At 37.7% G+C, this 16453-nt stretch overlaps 2 protein-coding genes across 5 annotated transcripts in view; one reads left to right on the plus strand and one right to left on the minus strand.

Moving 5' to 3' along the window:
• LOC134213009 (bridge-like lipid transfer protein family member 3B) overlaps positions 1-16453 on the minus strand; it is a 48493-nt gene that overhangs the window by 18383 nt on the left and 13657 nt on the right. For 3 of the 4 annotated variants that reach the window (XM_062691456.1, XM_062691455.1, XM_062691453.1), the window contains exons 2-6: positions 8549-8750; positions 6683-7554; positions 6496-6615; positions 6157-6431; positions 6011-6031 (exon numbers count right to left, since the gene is read on the minus strand). In XM_062691456.1, the coding sequence (XP_062547440.1) occupies positions 6011-6031; positions 6157-6431; positions 6496-6615; positions 6683-7554; positions 8549-8750 (1490 nt within the window). The remainder of the gene's footprint in view (positions 1-6010; positions 6032-6156; positions 6432-6495; positions 6616-6682; positions 7555-8548; positions 8751-16453) is intronic. The other variant, XM_062691454.1, reaches the window with a different exon arrangement.
• Positions 16-6000, plus strand: LOC134213010 (sodium channel protein Nach). Its single transcript, XM_062691457.1, has 4 exons — positions 16-985; positions 4364-4448; positions 4517-4802; positions 4861-6000. Exons 1-4 carry the CDS (start codon positions 348-350, stop codon positions 5298-5300), a joined length of 1449 nt encoding a protein of 482 aa, XP_062547441.1. The 5' UTR covers positions 16-347; the 3' UTR covers positions 5301-6000.

Below are 16453 nucleotides of genomic sequence, written 5' to 3' on the forward strand. Positions count from 1 at the left end.
AAATTATTCACCCAGTAAAGCGTTATTGTAATGTGCTACATATTAGATTATCAATTAGCATGTTTCGAGCTAACATGTTGTAGCTCATAGACAAAAATTATAATTAGCATTTTCATTACGATGCAACATGCATAATCTAACGAAAGAAGTGGAGTTCAGCTGAACGCGAGAGAAATGGAAACATTAAAAATTCGTGCACTCGTGGTGAAAATGAGCGTTAACATAAGTAAGCGATGAATTTTTAATAAGCTTCGCTGCTTGTAAATCCGTTATATATTACTGTAGGACAGAGGACAATTCAAACGGACTCAACATTCAGTGTACGCTACACATCAGAAGAATTCAGGATGAAAAAAATTAAGCATGTTTTACCAATTTGTTACAAAATTCTGGTGGACTATTGCAGCAACTGTTCGCTGATGGGACTTGGATATATTGCAAACAAAAAGTATCACTACACAGAAAGACTATTTTGGCTCGGATGTGTGATGCTTTCATGGACTGGATCCTACTATCTGATCTTATCCTACATGGAAACGTTTCATAACAACGCGGTCAGTATGGTCATTGAGAATGTTCACGCAAGGGAAAAGATAAATTTCCCTTCGATGGGAATATGCGAGATGGGTTACGCCAAGGAAACCTATGGGAATCTGGAGGCTGTCATTGAAGGATTCAAAACCAACGAAGATATGGAGTACAATTATGATGTGGAAGATTTCATGCTGAGAATCATCTTTCACAACCTATACAACTACGGCTCAATTATGTCCTACTGTGCTCCCTACACGGATTGCGACGATTGCATCAAGTGCCCGGAATCGAATTACAATCGGTATGCAGCCAGAGTGCGAGCCGCTTGCAATGAACTGCTGAAGGAATGCTCCTGGAACGGTGTTAAGTTTGATTGTTGCCAATATTTCAAGGTTATTCAGACTTCGATGGGGTCATGCTATTTGTTGAATTCGATCCAGTTGGCGAAAAAGTAAGTATTTAGGTAGTACGTTATAGTTTAGCGATAAAGTGACTATACAAAGCAACGAATACCTTCCAAGTATGTAACAGATTTTTAACGGGTCGTGATATTTAGTTATACCGTCAACTGGGGGGAAGATGATCGTTGAGGTGAAGATGATCATTTGATGTGTCAGTCAAAAGTGCCAATTTTTTTATGAAACGGTAGTCAACAATATTCTCCGTTCAAGTAATGTTACCGCTAGGTAGAAATCCGAGTTTTTCGATTATAATCATGAAAATGTATTTTGTGGAAGAAAGAGAGAGATAGTCATAAATGACGCTATTTTCGTTTCAAATATTGACTTCTTAGCAGAGTGTAAAACAATCGAAAATTTTTAGTGAAGTTCATTTTTCTTCATTTGTCAGTTCACTTCCGACACATTCATAGTCGTCTCTGGACAGTCAATATTCAGTTGAATATTAGTCATTGAATATTTATGCACATTTTGCAAATTGATAAATTATCTGAAATCTGAACACGTTTCAAATGAGTAAATTGATTTATCACACAGGACTGAATCCGATTTTCATCCGCGAGGCACTTTCAGCAGTAAACATCAACATAAACAATGATAATAAGTTTTTTTCTGCACATAGTAAACACATTCAGTGACAGTCGAATGAATGAGTTCGTGAAGTAGTCGTCTGACATTGTCTTTCTATGTTTTGAATATTCATGCGATGTTCGTTAAAATTCGGACCGAAGTTGCTTCATGAAGATGAATATTTTAGGCTCTGCTTCTTAGACTTCTTTACGTAGTAAATTCAACATTCATACAAATAACTTAGTGTATTTTGACTACTAGGTCATAATGGTTTTAGTAGAGCTGTCTTGATCAACTTCACCCCAAACCAGATTATTCGAAAAATGTGTGATAATTTAATTGATTTTAATAAATGCGAACGCATTTCAGAAAACTAAAGTTGTTGATTATTGCAACGTATAGTAGTACATGTTTTAAACATATTTGTTTCGATTTAAAATGTAAACACACATTGTTATTGCATGTTTTGTCTCAAAAATGATCATCTTCCCCCCAGTTGACGGTACGTCTTTTTGTAACTGATTTTTTAAATAAATTGTATCCTAATAGTAGTTAAAATAACAAAAAATAACAAACACAAATAACGAAACATATCCTATTATTTTTTTTCTAAAATGATTATTCGAAACGTATGACGATTACTAAATTATATCAACAGTTGTTATTAATATTTTAACCTGTTTTAAATTTGATATACATAATTTTGTTTTGTCGTCGTGGTCGGGACCGCACACATCATCTTTATGTCTGCGGAAATCGCGGAAATCGCGGAAATCGTCATATAGGGTAAATCACTACTTGGGCCTATGGGCCCGATTCCCGGCTCACTGCACAGAAAACTAATAATTTATACTGTTTGGAAGCCGGTGGGTTTATGATTTATAATTTTTTTTAAGTCTCCCATTCATCTCGCACAATACTCGATTATTTTTCAACCATTTGTTTTACTCCAATTATAGAAAATAAAAATGTAGATTTGAAAATTTCGCTCTTCGTTGCAACACAACTGAGCCGGAGTGATTCTTTCCACTTTTAAAAAAAGGGAATCATCCTATTATGGAGGGGTTAAGCATCGTGTCAAATCAAAATTGATTACAATTTTTTTTCAAAAATTCCCTGTTGGTCGATTTCCACATTGTAGTAGTTGAATAGGATGCTCGTTAATTATAGTTTCGTAAATATTACGTCAAATAAGCTGAACTTATGCTGTTTTGTTTTTATCACAATAAAAACAAACTACCGCAATAATAGGACGCAGTTGCCTATCGTTGCGATATTTTTTGAAGGTCAGTCCTATTGTTGCGGTATTCCATTTAATTCTTATGGAGAGTGATACCGCAACAATAGGAACTTAGCACTACCGCAATAATAGGCTCAAAGGATTCAAATTTTTAACGAAAAATGTTGATTTTTCAATTGTTGGAATTTTGTCAAACAAAAGCTGTTCTAGTCGTTAATCCGAAGAGTTTTAGCGTACCCACAATTGTTTTCAATGGTACTATATCCAGAATGTACTACTTTAATACTACCGCAACATTAGGGCATACCGCAACGATAGGACGTTTTACCCTACCTGAAAATCGTCACAGCGCTCGATACAATCATTGCTTGAAGCTGATGATCACCACACAATAATTCTAAACTCACGCACTTCAAACATTTCTATTCGTTCGTATCATTAGAACTTATAGAAACAATATTCGACCCGGCAGACGTTGTCCTGCGTAGTAGGCGAAAATCAGCGTTGTGAACTACCCATGCGAAATTCCCATACGAATCTGTGTTTTAAATTTTTTCTATTTACTCAACTTTACTATTGATTTTCGACTGAGAAAATATCATATAAACCCGTCGGAAACTATAACTAATGTTTCTGCTGAAGAAATGAAAAAAATCCATCCAGCCGTTTTCGAGTTATGCGGATACGAACACAGACCATTTCATTTTTATATATAAGAAGAAGAAGAAGATATTAGAATACATTTAAAAATGTATCCTCAAACCGAACACAAAATCACCTCGGCCCAAGAGCTTCTAGCCGCACCGTGCTGCCAAAAGGCCAAGAGTCTTTTTTTAGTATGAAAATAATCCTTCATCGTTAAGAAAACTGTCTAATACGTTGACGCTATCATGTAATTTATAATTCTCTCGATTTTAAAAAGTGAAAACAACATTGTTTTTAAGTATTTGAAAGGAATTTGGATAAGTGAATATATTTTCTGAATCAAATAAAAATTATTATGTAATACCATCTGGCATCACGTTGTCGTGGATCGTGCATATTTTTGTTTACGTCGCATTTTCTACCATCCCGAGAGAGAATGAGAGATTAAGATGTTGAGAGATTGAGTAAAAATCGCTTATGCCGGAAATTGAATTGAAGTATGTCGGAAAAGCAATCGCTGTGACTGAAATACGTGCTACACCTCGTTAATTTAAATCAAATTAAAGCTTTTTCAAACGATGTTTAGCAAGAATAGCTAATTTTTAAGCTGAAGTGAAGCCTATGGCAGTATTACACGGCCCACAAAATTCAGGAAAAGTTGCTTCCTGTCATAAATATCAATTAAATAATGCAATCGTACGCATATTAGGCCGGGAATTCGGTAAGAAACCCTACTTTGCTCAAACATTGAGATTGGTCACTATGTCTGTACTCTGCATTTAAGCGCGCGGTACGTTACTCACAACCTTATATTTTTAGCGTGAGAGCGTTAATATCACTCCATATAATAAATAAAAAATACCTAAAGTTCGAAAAATGAATAAAAAACTTATTATATTCATATTTTTTATTGCAGAGGAGGAAACAATTGGCTTAGTATGGAAGTTGGTCGCGGTACAGCTCAAGGCGAATTATTGGTGAACATGACAAAAGCTACTTCCGTAAGAACATGATAGCAAACCTAAAATGAATCCTAGAATCTTTTAATGCCAATTTTTTTTTATTTAAGGCCTACATTCTTAATGAGGAAGACATTCCACACATGCTACTAACTACTCTCCAGTTTACACAAATTCCAGAAGGGTATTCTGGTACAATATATCTCACACTTCAGAATATTGTTAACGATCCTCTAGTTCGTACCGTCGACCCACAAATCCGACGATGCCTCTTCCCTGACGAAAACAGTAACTCTAATTATCGCTACTACAGTTACAGTGTTTGTGTAACAGAGTGCTTGAAGATGGCTCAGATTAAAATATGTAACTGCTGTCATCACAATATGATCATTGACGGTAATATACAATGTTAAATATAATCATACTATTCTGATACGTTTTCATTTTGTTTTAGATAAAGACAAAAGTCCCATCTGTGGTTACGATGGCCTTTTTTGTTTGGACCAAAAGGATTTGATGTTCCCGCAGACGACAATCATGCAACCTTGGCGTACAAATGGACTGGTCTGCCAGTGTTTACCGTCCTGTACGGAACACGAAATACGCGTCATTGGCAAGGAGTCAGAGATGGAGAATCGTGATGGCCGCTCGGTGCTGTTCAAACTGATTGCACTGCCATCGCAACGCTATCGAAGACAGATTGTAAGGGAAAACCTCGACGTGGTGGTTTCTGTCGGTGGAATATTAGGCCTGTTTATGGGAGCTAGCATTTTGAGTCTGGTTGAGTTGGTCTACTTTTTCACAATTAGATTTTTTGCAACTGACTATCAAAACAAACATGAAAATGATGTTGACGAAGATGACGAATATGGCGAGGAAAATGATGAAAATTGAAGTCATAGTTCGATTTCCGGAAACCTTAAAAAAGTGCTTTATGCTTAACAATTAGCTTAAAATGCTTATGCTCATTGCTCATGCTTCCATCTCCTCGATATTTGGGCTTATTCCACGAGTGGAGTGACTTGAGATTGCTCGAATGACGTGAGAAGAGTCGTATGGCCCCATTTTAATAACATGGTCACCTCACGTGAGAATTGCTAAAATCGACTCACCTCACGTCACTCGACTCGCAGAATAAGCCCAATTTCCTCTTGGATTTTTTTTTCAACCGATTTGCCGTGGTAAGGTGATAAAATTGCAATGCTAACTAGCTAAGCGGTTATTTAATGATTAGGCGAGGTAGCCTTGAAAAACTGAAATCGAAATGAATGGAAATAATGCAATTGTTTTGCACATTTATAAAAGAAATTGAATATTTCGTGCTGCTTTAACTCTAATTTCTTTGTCGGTAGGTAAAACTTTCAAACTTTGAATGAAACATATTAATTTCAGTCGTTCCTATAGCTTTTGCATTCTTGACTCATTAAATGATAGTATAAGATACAAAAAATCTACAAAACTAACATCGCCTTCAAAATATGAAATTATTCCTAGAATTACTGAACACTTAACATGATTCAATAAAAAAAAAATATTCCGACATTCTTCGTACAACACCATGAACATCAAAACTGTAAAAAAAAAGATGATTATAGTTGTAATACCTTTTTTCCTTTTGCTGAGTGCTAGATAAAAATTGACATGAATCACCACGTGCAAACAAAAATAAGAAAGCAGTCAGACAAACATTCCGTTTTGCGCATATCTGATTCTGGTACTTAACTAAAGCATGCATAGAAACTCAACTTACCGGTAATGAACTCCTTTGGCATCTGCTTTCTACCGGAGGTGGTCACACGGTAAAGGGAGAACTCCTCTACCTTCATAATAACACATGCGCACATCAGTTTGGCAAGGTTGTCGAGAACGTGTTTTTTCATAGGTGATGAAGACGTCGATTGAGATCCGGGAGAGCTGGGAGTATTTACTCCGGTATTCGTTCCGGTTTGTGTACCTCCACTGCTCTGTGGATTTCTTTGCGATTGTTGGTTAGCCGTGTGTGTTTGTTGACCGAAATTTGTAGTTCTTGGAAAGTTCACATAAATTATGACATTTATTTAACAATACGTAATTCTAAGCGAATTTTTACCTTTCTAAGCTAGGATGTGTTGGTATCCTATTGGGTTGACTTAAATTTAGTATCGCTTCACGGAAGGTATTCAGAGATTGCTCAAGCCAAAGGGCAGGAGGAACTGTTGCTTCTTTATATCTATATGCACAATAAAAATGTTTCCATACAGTAAATTGCACATACTTTTTTTCTAATCAAAACTTACTTCGGCCAATGGGAACGGTCCGCTTTTGCCAAATGATATGGATAGTAATCGATCTGAAAACCTTGCACGGAAATCTGCAAAGCACCACCATCTTTCAAATTGGGATGACTAGATCTGCCGACACCGGCATCGTCACAAAGGTGCAAATCGATTCGTTGACTAAAGAAATGGTACGAAGTTTCACGAACATCATAGATGTTGAAGTACCGTTGAGCTGCCGTCAGTTGTTGCACGTCCTGTACTCGCGTAGACTGTGCCAGCTGCGCTTGATACTCTGGAAGAGTTTCCAGTTTTCGTTGAGCTTTTGCTCTCTGAACAACATTGGTGGATGCTTTGATCAGTCCTGTTAACGAATCCACAAAGTGGAGTGCTGCTTTCAGCTGGGAGTCAGTCAATACCCACAACAAATCGTCCAATATTAGAACCAATCTACTAGCTACTATACTACAATCAGACAATTTCTTCTTAATAGTTATCCTACAGCGCGCTTGATTAGTAAGCAATCGCAGGGGTGTCAGACTTTGATCCTGTGTAGAGCTGGCTTCGATACGGACCGTTTGCCAGGACAGTTCTTTGAATATCAGTATCAGCCCCCGGTTAGGGTCTTTAAGCCTAGTGACCCGCAGATCACCAAGCAGCCACTTGGGTGTGCGTGATTCTACACGTATTCGTGACATCTGTACGGATGCTGTGAAGGCTGGACTTTTCAGGTTCACATTCACGGTGTTCACAACAATAGTTATTCCGTCGATGACTTTGTGGATAAAACTATACTTCCCTTGAGGAACCGATATACTAGAAAACCCCGCCGTAGGAGTACCACTTCGTGCAATCTCACATGTTTCTATCGTAATGTTTACTTCGTCAAGGGTCTGAAAGAGAAGTGATACAGGGACCGATAATATTACTAAGGAAATATGCTTGTTAATTATTCTTCTATGACGATTTGAATTCCTAGTCCCTTTTTTACCTCAATGTAAATTGTTAGCAAAAAGGTACAACACTGGGGAATTGTCAAAATAGTAATTTTTCCAATGTAATATTTCTTTCATGGACCGTAGAGAGATTACTTCAGAAAGATTTCCAATTTTGTTCAACAATAAACGTTCTGTTTACGTGTTATACGGAGAAGATGCAGAACTTATTATTAAATACTTGTTAAATACGTTACGCAGTATATTCATTGAAAATTTCTTCGCCTAAACATCAAAGGCTCTGATTTTGAGCAAGCGTAAGCATCGGCTATTGGTTCACTATATTATATAAACCACGATGAAGGTTTCGATAAACATCTGCAAAAAAATTGAATATCATCTGATATTCAAATCAATTATTATATCTTATATCCTTCTTCTTCAATGGCTCTACATTCCAACTGGAACTTGGCCTGCTTTGCAACTTAGTATTTTATTAGTATTATCTATACCCGCCATTGCATGAGTACGTATCTTGTGTGGCAAATACAATGGATACACTATGCCCAGGGTGTCGAGAATGTTTCCCACCCGAAAACACCCTAGACCGGACCGAGAATCGAACTCGCCATCTCTGGATTGGTACTCCCACACCTTTCCTAGCAAGGCTATCGGAGACCCCAGTCGATAGAAGAACTAAAAATATAATTTCCCACTAGATCGGTGGCGATATGGTCATATATTGCAGGTTGTGAGAAACACACAAAAAAAATAAAAACGAAAAATTTGTTGTAGGTGCCACATGGTGCAGTAAATGCCCAACGCTCGTTTCGCTACCCAGCTCCCACTCCACAACTCTTGCATAGTACAATAGAGTTTCGTCTTAGATTATTATTAATGGTGATGCTTTATCATACTATAGTAGTTCACATTCTCAGTGCTCCCTACTTACCAGCGTTATGGGCGTGCTTTTCAGCTTGGTCCAGGATATTCGAAACGACACGTGATTGCACCAGGCGGACGTGAGACGCAGCCACGACGGCAGCTCTAGCAGGTCCGTCAGTACATTCTCATCCAGTTGCAGATTCGAGAGCTCACCTTCACCGCGGAACGCACTCAGGTTCACCTTGTCGGGTGATAAATTCTTGGTGTAACTGTGAAACAAATATCAGAAAACAAAAGGGAATCGTGAGTGCCATCGTCGCAAAGTAGAACTGTGGAGCAAGTATTATTATAGACAGTGCAAGTAGATAGAGAACACAGCCGTTCTACGCATAATTGTCCCATGTTATCTTTGATTAGTTCAAACTAGAGTCAATATGTCCCACAGGAAAAAATTAAATTTTTGTTTGATAATATGGAGACTGAAAAACGTGTATATACGGAGTGATTCGTATTATGCTCTGGTAAAGTGTTGCCTCCGCTCATTACATTCTAAATATTGGTAAAATTTTCAGATCCAATCGATTCCAAAATTAGTGGAACAAATTGATGCTTGTTTGATTTTTGCCTTTCTCGTATACAAAGTATACGTAAAGGCTTTATGTTCGCTCCAAAAACGAAATAGGAGGCCCGGAGACCCATAGTGTTATATACTGATCGACTCAGCTCGACGAATTGAAGTGATGTCTGTGTGTGTGTGTATGTGTGAGCGCAAAACCCGCCAAACAATCTTACTTATTTTTTAGGCACTTATCCTTAATCGATTTGCTCGTAACAAGTTGCATTCGCAGAATCCTGCCCAATTGTTATATCGCCATATCGGACTATGGGCTCAAAAGTTATGGCCAAAATACTATTTTTATAATACAAGAAAAAGGCTCCATTAGCGCTAGTTTTTTAAGCTTTGTTAACCTTCCTAGTGCATTAAAAATAAGTTACACATTGTGCATTAGCGGGTCAAAAATGACCCCAACTTGAATTGCTTCCAAAAGTTCATTTTCAAATCGATTCTCAATCTTTTGGAACCAAATTGAAGGTATGGATTCCGCGGACACTATAGGATTTCGGGCGGTCATTAATCGAAAATGTCATGTCTTCCGAATTATTTTAAAATATTTTCTCTCCATTGTCAATACTCTAATTAAGAGAAATTCTGAATTTGACGACCCCAGGTGCACTAGTTCCAAAGATATAAGGTGGCAAAGTCAACAATGGGCAAAAACGTTAGCAACTTATCTGAACAAACATTTTATTTTCAACTATTTATTGAAATATTTTTAAATGTTTTTCTTCAATGTTAATACATCATTACAAAGGTTATTGTATAAGCTTAAAAATGGTGTGCAAAAACTAGTAATTACACTGTGAAAAAAATGGAAAAAAATGCGGAAGCAATATTTTTTTCCAAAAACGACGCTATTTTCAACTTTGATAGTGAAGAACTTTTTTCCTCAGGAATCCCAGGTTCTTTTATGATACACATCAAGGACAAAGCTTCGACAAAAATGTCCCGAAAGAATTTCTTGCCAGTATTTGCAATTAACAGAGTTAAGTCACTCTGATTTTTTTTTTCATTTGTTTTTTACCGTGTTTTGCCTCTCTCGTACTCCAAGGTTAATGCTCATTCCAAAAACGAATGTTTGATAGAAGGCCCGGAGACCCCTAGTGGTATATATCAACTAACTCAGCGCGAAGAATTGAGGTGATGTCTGTATGTGTGTGCATGCGCGTCTGTATGTATGTGCGCAAAAGAACGCAATCGCCATTTAGACACTTATTTGTGTCCGATTTTCTCGCAACAAGTTTCATTCGACGGGAAATCTACTGAACTATGCGCTCAAAGGGTATGGTCAAAATACATTTATTGGTAATAACTTCGACTTTATTTATAACCATTTGAGCTCATTTAATTAACTTTTCAAAGGAGTAAATGAATAAAACCCCCAATGCAATGCAGCACAACGGTAACGGAAGGATTTAACAGTTCGCTCATATATTTCCTGTCAAATTTTACCGTTTCCGTCGCCATTCCGCTGAAATGCGTTTGGGGCTTGAGTGGTTTGAGTCATTCTCTAAACCTAATTTTCTGAGCTATTCATTAGCTACTGATGGAGAACTAAATATGAGATTTCATAATATGTAAATATTTATAAATCTCCTGGAATCAATAATTCCCGACATGTTTATTGCAAAAGTAAAGACGAACAATATCTTAGTTAGAACGGAGCGTATGAAATTCCTGCTAGTGTTCATGAATGTCTGGCTAATGGTAGGGAAATATTTATTCACTCATCTACACTTTGAGGTTCACTGGCTGAACAACCAGCGGAAAGTCAATATAAACAGTTGAAGAAATTTAGAACTCATAATGCAAGAAAATGATCAAGAGAGGCAAATGTTGACATTTTCCTTCGTGCCTTACATGAATCAGATCCATTTTAAGCTCGATTTGGATAACGAGGAGACGTTGGAAAAAATTTTTCACTTAGTTATTCTTATGCCATGCGTAATTTTGTAATATTTGAAGATTTTCAAAAGTTCTTTATCTTCTAATACTTTAGATGAATTTATCTCATCTTCCATCGTTGATGGAATTGAAGAAAATATCATTGAAGACTTAAACCTTGACACAGAAAAAGAATGATGCTGTATATAACTTGTAGAAATCATGAAAACAAATCAAAAGTAATTCAAATAGTGTTGTTATTTAAATTAAAAGAATTTTGCTTTTCGGAAGAATGGAGCATTCTTACATTCCACAATGAATGTCCACATTTTTTGAGAATATATTAATCTCATTTTTGAATAACTTGTACACGTAAAAATGTCATGGGATTGCGATTTCTAATTTGCTAATACCCTTTTTCAAAAGTTATTTTCAATTCTGATTATTTGATTAACATTTAATGCTTTATGATCCTTCAGATCCTAGTACTTTGTCAAACAAATTGTTCTAAATACAAATTGTGAGGCATGAGAGTGAGAACAAAAAATATCACGGAATGTCATGAAATTAATGTCATTTAACATGATCGCCGCCATAATGTCCATAAATTGCTGAACTTAGTTTTTGTACAGCCCCTTCCTTCTCCTTAAGAAAACGCACGAAATTTCAACTTCCCAAATAGGTTTGCTTTGTCACGTTAATCGAACCTATGAAAAAAATAATTACGTAATTCATAGACGATCCCCAAAGGGGGGGGGGGGTTGGAAATTGTATATTCATGCTATTTCGACCATACACAGCTAAAACTAAGTGGAAAATCACTTTAAAAGTCCAATTTTATTTTTGACCGCTCGCTTGTATGGGGATCCCCCATAGTGGGATGATGTTACGGACAGATTTTTGCACTTTATCCAAAGCTTGTCATTATCGAACGCTGAGTAACAAATTATTATGGTGACCCATTTTAATGCACCTGGGTTACCACCGAAGGTCCTCCAGAAGATCAAGAACGTCCGTAAAAGTGGTCAATTTGTGAAATTTATCATAAAAGGGTGCGGTTTTTTCCAAAGCTTTTCATTATCGAACGCTGAGGAACAAATGATTATGGTGACCCATTGTAATGGACCTGAGAGGCCACCGGAGTTCCTGCAGAAGATTCGGAACGTCCGTAAAAGTGGTCAATTCATGGAACCCATTCTAGAAGAGCGCGTTTTTTTTTCCAAAGCTTTTCATTATCGTACTTTGAGTAACAAATGATTGGCACAAACACGGAAATAAAACCGAATACCTTAGCAGTATAATGATTGAATGAATATACATATACACCCAACCAGCGGATGTTTAATTTTCTAACAATTCTGCATAAGAATCTACCAAAATCTGTATACTGGGCATATGCGAAAATGTTAGATTCTTATACAAGTATTGTATAAGAATCTAACAATTTTGTAAGCTTTTCTAACAATATTTGTTTGATAGCTTACATTTTTTGCATAAGAATCTAACAATTTCGCATATTCCCAGTTCTTATACAGGTTTTGTTAGATTCTTATACAGAATTGTTAGAAAATCTAACAACCGCCGGTTGGGTGTAGGAATATTCACTGTGAAAATGAAACCTAACGATCTGACGACAGCTTAGTCAACCCTTTCCTTCCCTTAGTAGCTGTAAAGCAACATCAATTTTGCACCTTCCAACTTTTATCGCATTGTTTTTAACAAAAAAAAAAGCAATATTTGGCACACGCAATATAAGTACTGACCTGACAAAGAATAAGAACAATAAGTCTAATAAGTTCATGGCTCAGCATGCGCAGTTCACACTCAAACTTCTGCCACGCCTCGAGATGGCAATAGCGGTTAACCACTACGATACTCCTACCTCGGCACAAGCAGATCACTCGCTTTACTACCGAAGCAGCCCACGCATTTTGTCAGCTTCAGAGTTGAATAGAGCCTGGCACTACTTCAGTGTATCCATATCCCAGCGTAACGGGACGTGTGTTTATTTTTTCTTCCTAAGCAATGGAGCACTTGAGCACTTCCGCCCCGCCTCCGTGTCGTATACCAGTACTCGATTCTGGAAGTAGCTTCCGAGAAACTTGTACAGGTACTCGGGAATTCCAAGAAGCAGGAGCGCATCTGCAATTTCTGCCCAACTGCACTATGGTCCAGGATACAGATTTACGCGGAAAGATGAATTTTACGCCAAAACTATATTTTTTAGAAAAAACTGTTGTTCTACAAAATTGTTCGAAATAGTAAGGCCATCATAATGGTTCTACCAAAAAATAGGGTGGCCCATCATATAAAAAAAATCTGAAATTTTTTTTTTTTTTCTCAGAATATTGACATGTTATGTTCTTCAAAGTTGTAGCGCAGCTCATTCCAATCAATTTTGCTAAAAAAACTTTTTCTGTAGCTCTTAAGTTGGCTGATTTAGAGCAATTTTACCTAATTGGATTAGGGTGTACCTCAAAAAAACAGTATTTTTGATCTATTTTTTTTTGTTTTAGATTTCTCGAAAAAGTCGTCTTCAGGTGACTTTTAGAGCTCAAAAAAATGCAACTTTTGATGGGTAAATATGTACAATATCTTTTTCCGATCAAAAGTTATAATCATTTTTCTGTCAAAATTACATTTTTTTCATAAGTTGATATCTCCGGTTCGGGCAGACCAAAAAAATATGTTTACACGGCATCTAAAAGAAAAATCAATATTCTTCATTATGTCAAAAAATTGGGGATATGTTATTTTTTTATCTCAAGTTTCACCAATTTTACTAAAATCATGTTTTTTCAAATAAATTGATATAACTCGACAACGGAAGAAGATACAGACGATATTATTATAGTAAAACACCCGTTATGGAAAGCTTCAAAAGTCTTCAGAAGGTATACATTCGTGAAAATGAAAAATGAAATACGCAGATCATAGATATTGTTTTTTTGAGGGACACCCTAAACCTGGTAAGTAAAATTACTCTAAACAAGTGAGCTTAAGAGCTACATAAAAAGTTTATATAGCAAAGTTGATTGGAAAAAGCTGCGCTACAACTTTGTAGAACATTTTACGTCAATATTCCGCAAAATAAAAAAAAAGAAAATTTTACATTTTTATAAAATGTCCCACCCTATTTTTCGGTAACTCTATAATAAGGGCCCAAGTATCCAGACCAACTTTGTAGAACAAATTTTGTTTCTTAAAAGTATGCTTCAGACCGAAAATGCATCTCTTCTCGTAAATCTTGCAATACGATGATAATGATAAAACTTATAAAAAGTGTTAGAGCTGTAGATTTTTATTTTTCATTTCTCACGAATGTCATCTTCTGAAGACTTTTGGGGCTTTTCATAACGCGTGTTTTGCTTTCAGAATATCGTCTGTATCTTTTTCCGTTGTCGAGTTATATTAATTTATTTGAAAAAACATTGTTTTAGTAAAATTGGTAAAACTTGAGATAAAAAAATAACATATCCCCAATTTTTTGACATAATGAAGAATATTAATTTATCTTTCAAATGCCGTGTAAACATATTTTATTTTTTTGGTCTGCCCTAACCGGAGATATCAACTTATGAAAAAAATGTAATTTTGACAGAAAAACGATTATAACTTTTGATCGGAAAAAGATATTGTGCATATTTACCCACCAAAAGTTGCATTTTTTTGAGCTCTAAAAGTCACCTGAAGACGACTTTTTCGAGAAATCTAAAACAAAAAAATTAGATCAAAAATACTGTTTTTTTAGGTACACCCTAATCCAATTAGGTAAAATTGCTCTAAATCAGCCAACTTAAGAGCTACAGAAAAAGTTTTTTTAGCAAAATTGATTGGAATAAGCTACGCTACAACTTTGTAGAACATAACATGTCAATATTCCAAGAAATAAAAAAAATATTTCCTAATTTTTTTTATATGATGGGCCACCCTATTTTTTTGGTAAAACCATAATGATGGCCTTACTATTGCGAACAATTTTGTAGAACAACAGTTTTTTCTAAAAAATATAGTTTTGGCGAAAAATTCATCTTTCCGCGTAAATCTGTATCCTGGACCATAGTGAACTGGTACTATTGAATGCATTTCTCACGCCGAGAGTCACTACTGCACAATAGCGAACTTCCCTCCTCTTACGCTGGTTAGCTATCTCCGCGTTCGAGACGAGCCAGCCTCGGGCTGAAAGCCTCGATAATATAAAATCTTCGCTAAAAAGCTATCTCCGTGGATTTGGTAACCGACAAGATAGCGTCTACGGTCGACTTACCCTTTCGGAAGCCAAACTGGTTACTCGATAGACCATCCGCACCCTCCGTGCGTATCAACAACCTGTTGAGGATGATCTTCTCGAGCACCTTCCCCGCCGTATCAAGCAGGCATATTGGCCTATATGCCGATGGATCCCCCGGTGGTTTTCCCGCCTTTGGCAATAGGACCAAGCTCTGCCTTTTCCATGCTTCAGGGAAGACTCCCTCAGCCAGGCATCTCTGCATGACAGATCTGAACATCTCGGGAGCCACTATGATGGCCAGATTCGGAATACCATCTGGTCTTGGCGCCTTATCTACTCTTAGGGACTAAGCAATCCCCGCATGTTCCACCACGGTGACTCTTCCCTCGTCGGCCACCCTGGCCCCTGGCAGTTCCTCAAAGTGAGGCCAGGGACTTGGGGAAGAGCCCCGCGATGATCCTCTCCAGCATCTCTGGAGAACGCTCTGTGGAGGGCCATCGCCCCACGTGTCTTGGCCATTACGACCCTATAGGCGTCACCCCATGGACTCGCGTTGGCACTTTGACACAGGTCCTCGAAGCAGGTTTTTTTGCTTGATCTAATCTCAGTCTTCAGAGCGGCTCTAGCAGCCACGAACACCACCCGTCGTTCAACATGCTCCTCTTCTGTGCGTGCTCGCTGCATCCGCCTCCGTGCCCGTAGGCAGGCGCGGCGAAGGTTTGCAATTGCTTGAGTCCACCAGTAAGCCGGTGGCCTCCCATTCCTAGGGTGGACTTTCCTAGACATGGTGGCATCGCATGCACGCGAGAGTACTGTTACCAGCTGCTGGCCGCTCAGACCGAGAGTATTGTGCTCGCGGCGGAGCGCTTCCTTAAACACCTCGTCGTCGAAGTATGATGTCTTCCACATACGAAGGCTAGGCCTCGCCCCTTCTTCCGTCCGCTGAATGCTGGTCGTATAGTCGATACTGTAACGAACCGCCAGGTGGTCGCTGTGAGTGTAGCCATCATCTACCCTCCAGTTCGAACTACTCGTTTGGCCAGAGCTCCAGAACGTAACGTCAATAACGGACTCGGCCCCGTTCCAGCTGTAGGTACTTTTGGTACCCACATTGGCCAAGTCCACATCCAACATGGCCAGTGATTACAGCAGGATTTGCCTCAGTTGATTCGTAGAATGGCTTCCCCATTCCACGGCCCAAGCGTTGAAATCCCCCGCTATCACCACCGGCCTACGCC

Source organism: Armigeres subalbatus, chromosome 2 (assembly GCF_024139115.2).
Source record: "Armigeres subalbatus isolate Guangzhou_Male chromosome 2, GZ_Asu_2, whole genome shotgun sequence".
In the NCBI taxonomy this organism is placed as follows: domain Eukaryota; kingdom Metazoa; phylum Arthropoda; class Insecta; order Diptera; family Culicidae; genus Armigeres; species Armigeres subalbatus.